Consider the following 11,734-nt stretch of genomic DNA (forward strand, 5'->3'; position numbering starts at 1 on the left):
TCTCTCTCTCTCTCAAAAATAAATAAAAAACATGGATAAAAAAGAAGTCTCAAAATGGTTTGGGAGTAAGACAGAGTTGGGTCCCAGTCCCAGCCCTGCTTCGTCCTGCCAGGGAGCCTTGGTCAGTTACAACCTACTGCTTGGAGCCTCCTCTTGTTTCCTGAGCCGGGAAGCGAGGACAATGCCATTCCCTCCCTGGGTGGCCCTAGTGGCCAAGGAGGCAGCAGGCCCCTAACTCAGGGTGCACAGTGTCCCCTCCCAGAGGGCACCCAGCGGCAGTAGCTCTTTGGGGGTCACTGTTTCTCCAGGGCTGTGACCCACCACCCGGCCGTCCTGGGGTCCCTGGGCCCCCCGGCTAGCTCACTCTGCCGGAGAAAACCAGATGTGACCGCTAGACGCTGAGCCTTCTCTCCTCCGTATCTGGCTGGCAGCCGCCTGCCTGGGCAGCCCCAACTGGCAGAACTCTGTGTCCATCCATCCCCACCAAGTGGTGACTGCCACCTGGAATAGTGGCACCGAAGACAGGGCTTCTCCCAGTCACGGGGTGCAAGATGACTCAAGTGCTAAATGAGCCGGTGAAATCTCACCCGAGACTATGTGAAAGGGAACCGTCCCGCAAACCTCGCCAAACCCTGAGAAGAAAACAGCTCGTCACACACACAGGCCTACCGTCTTCTTCTCAAGATCTGATTGCACAACTAATGAAAAAGATGTTTCCTGAGGCCTGAAGGCATTGCACAAGCCTCTGACTCACTTAGGATTTATTCAAATCTGAAAACTATCAAACATTCCAGCCACAACAACGTGCCCTCCGAAACCACCATGTGCCCAAGGGCGCAGGATCAGCCCCCGGTGAGGGAGTGGGCCACTGTCACGTGATGCTGGGGAGGACCGTGTTCATGCAATGCGCTTACTTGACAATTTGTCCCAGGAATCTCAAATAATAGGGTACCCGGTAGGCTCCCACACTTAGATGTGGCAAATCTTTCCATGTGAGACGCTCCCAAAACAAGGATTATTCAAGAAGCTCTCAGGGCTTCTAAACACTGCCATCTCCTGAGCGTCACAAAGTCCCTCCAGGCAGGGTTAACAAGGGGACATCTGTAAAAGCTCAGGTGTCCCAGCTCTTCACTCAAGAGAAGTCACACAGGGGCGCCTAGTGGCTCAGACGGTTAAGCGTCCGACTTTGGCTCAGATCATGATCTCCCTGCTGGTGGGTGCAAGCCCCGCATCGGGCTCTGTGCTGACAGCTGGGAGCCCGGAACCTGCTTCGGATTCTGTGTCTCCCTTTTTCTCTGCCCCTCCCCCACTCATTCTCACGCTCTCTCTCTCTCTCTCTCAAAACTAAATAGGAAGGAAGGAAGGAAGGAAGGAAGGAAGGAAGGAAGGAAAGAAAGAAAGAAAGAAAGAAAGAAAAGAAAGAAAGAAAGAAAGAAGTAGAGAGAAAGAAAGAAAAGTCACACACTTGTCAAATGATACATAGGCAAGGACCAGGGGGTTCACGGGGTAACAGCGACAGTGGCGTCTGAGTCCCTCTGCCCAGAGAAACTTTCAAACATGTTTACTGGCAAATTCCAAGTCAGCTTCCAGGACACATGTCCCCCACCGCCTTCCTTCTCTGCGAAGCCTTCTGTAACCCACCTGCCCACCTCATCCCCAGGAAGACATGATCCTTACAGCACTCCCCCTGCCGAGCTGACTCCCTGTTAGATGTCTCAAAAATGATGACTGTTTCTATTATTACAGCCAATGCTGATTGGGTCCTAGTAACGCAGCAGGTACACTTCTAAGCACTTCATATAATTCGAAGCCTCCACCCCCCAGCAACCCAAGGGCATATGTACGCAGGTACTATTGTTTTTATTATTATTCCACTGATGAGGAAACTGAGGCTTACAGAGATTACGTCACACACACGAAGTCCCACGTTTAGAAAGTGCTGCTCCGACTCCTGAGGCCGGGTATCGCGTGATCCAGCACGAAGTCCTTGAGATCGTGGGCTGCTAGCCTTACTCCCTTCGACCCCCTTCTGAGTACACAGTAGGTGTTCCATAAATGCTCTGAAGAAACTTAGAAGTAGAATCCACGTCACTAATTCCAAACGCTAAATTCTGTACCCTCTGAGCAGCAAGTGGCCTGGCCTCTTCGCTGCCAGTCATTCCCGTCTGGTGCTGTGTTATCCTAGCTGGTGACCATCGGTGGCTCTAGACACACGTCACCCAGCAGCACTGGGTCACACCAACTTCCCTATCACTTCTGGGGGCCTTTTGGAAAAGCATTTGGAATTGGTACACGTCTCAGTTCCTCTGTTGATGTTAATTCTATCTCCCTTTCTTTCTTTGCCTTCTTGCCTCCTTTCTTGCCTGCCAGCCTGCCTGCCTGCCTGCCTTCCCTTTTTCCTTCTTCTTTAATGGCAAGGAAGGTGGGAAAGAAAGATGAAATGACTCGAGAAGGATCCCACTCCAGCCCAGCCGTGGGGCCTCTGGGAAAAGCAGGGAGAGGCACCAGGTTCACTGGAGCTCACATCTCAGGGCTGGGCATGTCACCACGATGGTCAACCAGGGATTTTCCCCAGCCAGCAAAAGCTAACGTACAAGGGAACCAGGCCCAAGATGGGCCACGTGACCACGGGTTTTCAGATTAGTTTTCTTACAAGAATCACAGACCATTCCAGCTAGAAGGGACCTCAGAGATCATCTGGCCCAATCCCCTCATTGCTGAGGCTCTGAGATGTCAGGAGCTGGTCACCTGGGTGAGGTAACAGTCGAGGAAGGGTCAGAGCCAGGGGCCAGCCCGCCAGTCCCTCCACACCAGCTGGCCTTCCAAGGAACCCTCAGCCGCTGCCAAACTTGATTTCTTCTTCAAACTAAGCCTGACCAGAGCTATTTATTCACTTGATATACAGGCCCATGGAAAGTCTGATCTCTCAATCCAAGGCACGAAACAGTGTCCAGGATCACACAACTCCAAATGGACTCAGAATCCAGCCCCGCAGTCCGGAGGCTGTCGGACGCCTGACCACAGTTAGCTCATGGTCCCCACCAGAATCGCTTACTGAATGCGGTTATTTTAAGCTCTAATGCAACCTATTTACAGCTCTTCTGGACAGAATGAAATAACTCAAACGCTTGGCTTTCGATACTGTTAACGTACTAATTTTGTGAAACTTTAATATTTTAACTCTTTAGCAAAACCGACAAGAGAATAAAGGCAAATAACCAACCGGAGAGAGCAAAGCCTTCTAAACCGTGGAAAAGACAGTTCTTCTTCCAAGCTGGTGGCTCTTTACCAGGAATGCACAGCCAGGCTCCACCTCATGGGGGGGGGGGGGGGAGGAGAGATTTGGGGGGCGGGGGGGGGCGGGGGGGGGCGGGGACGGTGATGTTGGGACCGGGACCAGGACCAGAACGAGGACGGGAGAGCTCCAGGCTTGTCTGGGCTGCTGTTTGAGGTGGGGTGGGCTCTCCTGGGGTGGGTACTAGGGGTAGAAACGGAGTAGCCTGCTGCTTTGAGAAGTCTTTTTCAGGCCTCTTTCCTGGCTTCTCGTCCATTTTTAGCAGAGATCTGTAGTGCTGGCTAGTCTTTTGCAATGTCTGGGAATCCAGAGGGGACTTTCTCTCCCCAACAGCAGTCTGGGGCCGAGGGTTCTGGTTTGGATACATCTTTCTTCCAGCCCCTTCTGTTCTTTTGCTTTTCTGTAGCAAAAGTTGCACTGACGGCAACTGGGGCAACCATGTCCTCCAACTCTCGTGCCTGTGGAATGAGAGCTGGGAGGTGTCCTACATTTCATCTCAAGGCCATGGCCATCTGGAGCACTGTTTATTCCAGCTATTAGCCGCGGCTTAGCTGGAGCTGGCTTATAATCTTAGTTTCTCTGTCAACAGCACAGCATGGTGATTATGAATGCGCCCTGGACCAGATGCATGGGTTCAAGTCCTGGACAAGGAACTTCTCTGTGACTCTGTCTCCCAGTTGGGACACAGGGAAGATTAGAGCACACTCCTCACACGATTCTAGGCGGGTCAAATGGGTTGACACATGCCTGGCACAGATTAAGCCCTAAATATATGTTAGCCTTTATTATTATACTGTTATATTACTTGCAATTCCTTTCTCTGTTATAATTTCCTGACAGCAGCGAATTTTTGCTTTAAATGAATCCAAGCTGCTAGTGGTGAAAGATGAGAGATCTTTGTTCTCATACTTGGACACTTTCCCATCCAAACCCTGACAGCAGCATTGAGATTTTTTTTTTTTAATATTTTTTTAATGTTTATTTATTTTTGAGACAGAGAGAGACAGAGCATGAACGGGGGAGGGCCAGAGAGAGAGGGAGACACAGAATCGGAAGCAGGTTCCAGGCTCCGAGCTGTCAGCACAGAGCCCCACGCGGGGCTCGAACCCACCGACCACGAGATCATGACCTGAGCTGAAGTCGGCCGCTTAACCGACTGAGCCACCCCGGTGCCCCGAGACTTCTGAAATAGATGATTTGCCTTCACCTCCAGAACCATTTTTAGGAGACGCTGTCTGAACTCTTCGTTAAACAGCTTACAGATAAAAGTGCTTTCTTTTCAGTGGTGACACGTTCCCCCATCCAACCATCCACCATGACTCTAAAGAGCCGCTCAACTCAGGGCCCGCTGGTCTGCGGGCATTTCCTCCTGGCTCCCCGCTCGCTCTCTGCTCCAGACAAACCCTCCAGAGGATCTCGGAGATCATGGAGCCCGCTCCTGTCTCGGGAGCTCCTTCCCCACATCCGTGCACGGCTCCCTCCAACTCCAGGCCTCCCGCGATCACCCCAGCGAAAAGAGAGAGCATTCCCGCCAACCCTCTCGGCCAGAACTGGCTGCCAATTTCACCTCATTCAACAACGACGTCAAGTGACCTGCTTGCCGGCCGGGCTTCCACTGAATGAAGTCTTGGCTCCCAGGCTCCGGTCCGCAGAGGCACCCCTGGGAAGTCAAGGGCGGAGTGCTAGATGGCAGGAGTGGAGCACGGGTGGGCAGCAGATGGGAAAAGCAAGGCCTTCCATTAGGGGAAGTCTGGATGGCCCTGTGTCTCAGGCACCTCTTATTTCCTGATGCATTCACTTATTCATTCATCACCTGCCCACATATCTACCGGGTGCCTCCCGTGTGCCAGGCAGAGAAGCACACGGCGTCTGACACACCGCAGTGCTCAAGAAATACTTGCAGAGAGAAGGGTGAGAATAGCCTCGCCCCCTCTTGTCTCTCTCTCCTCTCAAGGCCGCCACCCACGCTCATCCTCCTGTGACTGTCCCCACGCCGGCTGTCTGGGAGCCTGCTGTGGGCCTGATGGCCCACGGACAAGGACCTGTTTCTCTCCACACGGCGACTATTAATGCCTCTGCCAACTGCGAAGCTCGCTAAGTGACTCCACGGGCAATAAATCAGGTGCTCAGACGGTGCCAATGACTCAAGACCCCGAGCAGTGAGACTACACGCAGGAACAGCTGGCTCGTTTTTGACAAAAATATGCCAGATGCTTTTTTCAATGTCGTCACCCCACACCCAGACTATTGCAGTGGCCCTCACTCCGCACCCTGGCGAGTTCTGCGCTCCGGTGCTAGGTGAGTCCTACGCTGGGATTTCTTTAAGCTGCCCCTGGTCCAAGAACATCCAAATACACAGCACAGCCGGCCTCTTCAGGCCCGGGACTCTGTGCCACCAGCCTGAGTCACTCTCGCTGCCCGCCCCTAATGTCCCCAGCCACACCAATCTATTCACCAGCTCCCAAGCAAGTTTCAGGCTTTGCCCAGACTGAGTAGGCCGCCCGGGATGCACTTCCCGGCCTTCCGGAAACTTCCATCACCCTGTCTGACCTCTTTCTCAGCCTTGGGGTTGAGCACTAGGCTGGCACCAAGGAAGGCTGTCTGGGTTCAAATTCCAGCTGAGTGGCCGTGGGCAAGTAACTGAGCCTCAGTTCCCCTATCTGTGAAACGGGAATCTCACACCTGTGCACTGTCACAGCCATACCTCAGTCGCTGTTGGACCACTTCTCTCCGAGGGAAGTCTCCTGCCTCCCCCCTGGCTAGGCTCTTTCCTGAGGGCAGGCCGGGCTCCCTGCTCCTGTGTTGCTGGAATACACAACCTCCAATTTCTCCTCCACGGCTCTGGCACCTTTCTCTGCGTGGGAGCCAACCTGTGCCAGGCCCTAGTTGGTCATGTTGGACCATATTTCTCCAAAGAAAATCTAGACCACTTCCTGGCGCTGGGCTCCCCTGCCTCCCTCCCTCTCCATGCACTGCCCGCGGTAGGAGGCTGCGGCCAAGTGCGCTGCCAAGCACAGCCGGCCAGTCCCTACACCGCTGGATTGGCCGCAGCTGAACTCCGTATTGTTTTTCCACATGGTCTCTCCGCCTGGAGAAGCATCCCTCTGGAAGGTCCCGCGAGAGAGACAACTTCCCCACCCTTCGCTGGGTCACCGGCACCTCCCCAGCCAGGACGGGTCTCGCTGAGCCAGAAATGATGCGAAAGTAAGGAGGAGGGGTTCACTTCTTCATCCCTAACCGCCTCCCCCACCCCTTCCCCGCCTCAGATTCCGCGATCCAAAGTTCCGTTCCGCTTATTTAAAAAAAAAAAAAAAAAGCCACTTTCATTTTTGTAGGATTGGCTCAAAACACGGGAAGCAGGCAGGCGGCCACGCCGCTGCAAAGTCTGCGGGGCTCAAGCGGTGCCAACCCAGCGAGATCATCTGGGGGAACCGCGGAGCGGGCGGGAACACCGTTCCTTTCAAATACAAAGTTACGGGAAAGTTTTCCGGGACAGGATCCATAATAAGACCAACGCACGCTTAACCTTAAAGGCGCCAGGGGGGTGGGGGGCCGAATGCAGAGAAGTAGAAGGAAGGCAAAGCGACAGAAATGAGTCCTGGCGGTCCCGACGCCTCGGGCACAAGGCACCTTTCCCAATCCCTCTCAACTCTACGCGCACACTCCTGTCTCGTTTGTCCGCGTTCCCCCGGGGCGCTGTGGTGCCTCGCGGGGCACCCAGCAGCCGGCCAGCGGGCGGGACGCCCCGTCACCCTGGCCCGGGGCTGCCGCCCAGAGCGCGCGGGGCACCCGCCGGGCGCAAAGCTTGGGTCCCCAGGGGGCCCGCGGAAAGTTCCCCCACCGGGGGTCCGGGGCCCGCCTCTCGCAGCAGGTGGGAGCCCCAACACCCCGCGACGCTTCGCCGCCCCTCGGCTCGCCCGGCCGGCCCGCCGGGGCCGGGATGGCGAGAGCGGGGAGCCCCGGGCGCGCAGGTACCTTGGCCGCAGGCGCCGCGCTGCAGGACGATGACCGGCGGCTGGTGCAGCCTCTCGGAGCGGCGGCTGGCGGCGCGCAGCTGGCACAGGTTGGCGTAGGTGTTGGCGTCGCTGCCGCACACCGGCTCGCTGCTGGCGCACACGCAGAGGCCGGCCTGCGAGCGCCGCCGCACCGTGGCCGAGGCGGGCACCCCGAAGGGCACCACGCACTGCAGCCCCTCGCCGCACGGGCCCTCCTGCAGGCCGCACGCCGCCCCCTCGGGCGCGCCGCACACCTCGCAGCAGCCGCACGCGTCGCGGACGCGGCCGCCTTCGCAGTGTGCCGGCGGCGGGGAGCAGCGCGCGGGCTCGCAGCGCTCCGGGCACCCGGCGGCGGCGGCAGGCGCCGAGCGTCCGGCCCGGGACGGCTGCGCCGGGGCGGGCGCCGCGAGCAGCAGCAGCAGCAGCAGCGGCGGCGGCGGGAGGCACGAGGCGCGCGGGGGCTGCATGGCGGCTCCGACGGCGGCGGCGGCGGGCTGGGCGCGGGCCGGAGAGCGGCGCCGGGGAGAGCGCGGGAGGGACTAGGGGGAGCGGGTGCGAGTGCGCGCGGCCGCGCGGCCCAGCCCATTGGCCTCGCGGCGGTGACGAGCCGCCTTGGGGACGGGCACGGCGGCCGGGGGGGGGGGGGGGGGGGGGGTGTGCGGACGGGGGGCGGGCGGGCGGCTGCAGCGGGGACCGCCCGCGGCGGGGGCAGGGCGGGCGCGCCCGGGCACGGCGCGGCTCGCGGGGCGCGGGCGGGGCGGCGCGCGGGTCCGCCCTCTCGCGGGGCTCGGTGTCCGGCTCCGCGCGCCCCTCCCGCCCCTCCCGTCCGCGGGTTCTCGCACGCCCCTCGCCGGCCTAAAACTAAAAGGGAGACTCTGCGAAGGGGAACCTGCGGCGGCCCCGCCCGCGCGCGCGGGCCCGAGGAAGTTCCCCAGATTGCCGAGCCGGGGACCCGCTGGCCCTCGGTCATGCGCTCCAGAGGAGGGGGGCGGGCACTTCCCTGGAATTGACCCCCGCGTCCCACACGCGCGACCGTGACCGCGGTCCCGGTGCAGCCTTGCGAGGAAGGCGGGGCTGGCGGAGAGCCCGCGGCCAGACCCACGGTTACGTGAAAAAAGCAAAGAGCCGAAGTAATTAGAGTACAATCACTCGCGTCAGATTCCTTTGGAAAGTTGTTACGGGTGGGAGGCGTGCTTGTGCATGCACGGAATAGCTCCGGAGCGTAGACGCGAGAAGCTGGTAGCACCGGGGCGGGGGGTGTGTGGGAGTCCCGGCTGAGAGAGGGGCTTTGTAGCGCCTGAGTTTTTCACCACGTGCATGATTATCTCAAAACGTTGTTATTACCTACAGGAGTTCATCTTTGATCTTCCACCTGAGAGTCTTCGGTGCTTCCTTTGGGACAGATGCAAGTCAAGGCATCACCTGGGGGGGCAGGGGCGACTCCGGAGGTGGATCCGCGCGTCCCGGTGGCGCCAGGCCCTCGGGCGTCGGCCTCCGGGCCCGATACTCAGCAGATGGACAAAGCTTACACCTGAGGCCCCGGGAGGAGACCGGTTCGCACACGCCCCGCCCAGGCAGAGATGCCGAAGGAAGGACGGGCAGGCGGACTGGGAGCTCTGACCTTGGGGTGGAGTAGGTGTGGGAAGGGGCACAGGAGGCTTAGGGATTTTGCACTTTTTTTTTTTTTTTTTTTTTTTTTTGTATTTGGGTGGTTCCCTTGTGCACGGGATGTTTTTCCAATAAAAATAGTTTTAAAAAGCAAAATCCAAATATTTATAACCGCCCCCGCCCAAAGCACCTCCCAAATGTGAGCCAATAGCATCCAGGATCCAGAGGGGTACCTGGGACCAAGAGTTGGGAAACAGGAGGTCCAGCAGCCTGGACTTCTAGAAGGACATTAGCACAGGATTTCCTAAAGCCACAATCTTCATCCTTGTGTAAAGGGAGACCTTGAGCCAGAATTCGCTCAGTCCCTGGATACTGGAGAAGGGCACAGCATTCTGATTAGGGGTGCTGAGCGCCTGGCTAGCTGTGATTACCCAAAAAGGGGGATGGGGGGGTGAGGGGAATAAGTAGCAAAGTGGATCAGCCAATAAAGCGTCTCCCCACTGCAGCCCAGTGGGCAGATACGATAAGCTTTGGCCTGCGGTAGTGACTTCTTTTCGTCCAATACTCTTGCTTTGCAGATGAGAGAGAAAACTGAGAGCCAGCAAGGGTAGTGTGACTCCCCCAGGGTCACACTACAAGAGTGATACAGCCAGGACCCCATCCTCCACCCTCCAGCCAAGCTGCGGGAGTGAAATCACTGATTAAAAATAAAACTGCATGATGGGTATGGGTCCTGGCCTTTTCCCTATCAGAGGCCAAGTCCCTGCCAGTTTTAAGAGTCCCCATCACCCCTTCCCCCTCACTCCATTCTCCACCCCTTTGCCCCGCCACACACACCTGACTCCCCTAGTGCTGAATAACTTGCATTTTCTGGAACATACCTTCTCCTGTTTAAAGTCTTTGTGTCTCTGCCCATGCTCTTCCCTCCTCCTGCAATGCCCTTCCTCCTCGCCAGGGTGAGTTAAATGTGACCTAGTGAAGCTGGCAGGAGCCGTGTCGTCTGATGAGTTTGGGAGTCAAAGTCCCGCTTCTGGCCCTTAATTCTGTGACTTTGGGCAAGTTATTTAAGAATCTCGAGACCTTCACCGGGAAAATGGGGGTGACTACGCATCCAGTGGCTTAAAAAGGGTGTTTGTGGCAAGGAAACCGCTCCTGTAATGGTTCACAACCCGGAAGTGATGTTCGCAACGGCGGTGATCGGGAAACGCAAGCCAAGGAGTGGAAGGCTGAACAGCGCCCGACAAGCAGAACTGACAATGCCCAAGGTTCTGGAAAGACCGTGATCACATCATACCATCTCCCCCCCCTGGTGTGACTACAGTTCACTCACCTGCTCTTGCGTTAACGGGGAGCCCTGAGAAGACAGCTCATAGGAGGGCCCTCGCCCAAGACCCTCGACTCTGAGTTCGAGAAATTAAAGATCCACTGGATGGATTATGGAGATTTTTTGCACCGTCCACTCAGGAGGGTGTCCTTTGTGTATGTGCCCCTGCGTGTGTCCGTGAGCGTGCATGGGTTGAAGGACACGGAATAATACAATTGAAACCAGGTATTCCCTTACTCCTAGCATTTCCAGATCTAAAACTAATGCTTTTGGTCCGAAAGGACTACTCTTTCTTTTCTTTTTCTCCCCACCCTGATGCCATGTATAATGACAGTTTCTTACAAGATGCGTGTTTCAAATACATCATGAAAACTCATTTCTCACCGGGGCTTGGCACGGATTCCTAGAGAAGATTTTTCCAGGGAAAAGGGAGTCGTTTGGAAGCTACGTAGGCCCTGCTATCTTCTCTACGGCCCAAATTTGCAGCCATTAAACCTTAATGTTGAACAGAGTCAAGTCTATTCATGAATAATGAACAAATAAAACACCATGGCTGACAAAGCCTCCATTAGGAAATGAGGTTTCTGAACTGGCACAGAGCAACCATGTCTGTGCTGTCCCCAAAGAGAAAGATCTCCCACTTTGGGGGCCTCCCAAAACTACGAAGGACCCAGAATGGTTGGGGACTCGAAGTGCCTTTCCTAATCCACAGGACCTAAAGCCTAAGGATCTGTAGCAATCATTTTGACTTTTCCTACAATCTTGCAATTGCCCTACTCAGTCATTTTCAGGGGCTCGAAATCTTAGTAAAAGAAAGTCCAAACTTCTTCACCTGACACCCAGAATGCTCCATGCTGTCACCCAAAGTGCCCCTCAAGCCAGGTTGTTCTCTGCTGCTATAGGGTGGCAGAATCCCCCAGTTGCCCCTAGCATCTAGTCTCGCCCTCTCCATAGTAACAGCCTTGGCTGGGGACAGGCTGCCCAGGTAAAAGGTGACTTCTGAGCCAGTTTCGATTCCCTTCCCTCTGAGAACCAAGCACGCTCCCATTATGTCCATCGGAAAGTCATGACCTCCTTTGACAAAAGACACATCTGCTCCTTCCTGCCTCTCTGAAGATGGTCCCACATCGGTTCAGTTTCACTTAGAGGAATTTCTTGAGCATCTGCCAAGTGCTGGACACTCTGCTAGACACTGGAGATGCAGCATTAAACGCAGCTCAAAGTCTAGAATTTTCTGCAGTGATGGAAACGTTCTCTACCTAAGATGGTTGCCACTAACTATGTGTAACTAACTGCTGAGCGTTATTAATGTGGCAAGTGCAGCCAAGAGACTTTGTATTTGTATTTCATTTCAATTCTTTGAGCGTAACCACACGAGGGCACCCCCTTAGCGGTATGAGACTGGTGCCTATCACACCGGAGACAGCAATAAGAAGGCAAGCACAGGGTGACGGGAGGGAACTCTATGAGGGGGAGGAATTAGGACTTTAGAGATGCTAACTGGGCTGCATC

The 11,734-nt window shown here is 56.0% G+C and overlaps 1 protein-coding gene across 1 annotated transcript in view; it reads right to left on the minus strand.

Moving 5' to 3' along the window:
• HTRA1 (HtrA serine peptidase 1) overlaps positions 1–7,866 on the minus strand; it is a 51,761-nt gene extending 43,895 nt beyond the window's left edge. Inside the window, exon 1 of the mRNA XM_078434916.2 lies at positions 7,271–7,866. Within this exon, the coding sequence (XP_078291042.1) occupies positions 7,271–7,757 (487 nt within the window). The 5' untranslated portion in view covers positions 7,758–7,866. The remainder of the gene's footprint in view (positions 1–7,270) is intronic.
• Positions 7,867–11,734: the final 3,868 nt, after the last annotated feature.

This window comes from Panthera onca, chromosome D2 (genome assembly GCF_046562875.1).
Source record: "Panthera onca isolate mPanOnc1 chromosome D2, mPanOnc1 haplotype 2, whole genome shotgun sequence".
Lineage (NCBI taxonomy): Eukaryota > Metazoa > Chordata > Mammalia > Carnivora > Felidae > Panthera > Panthera onca.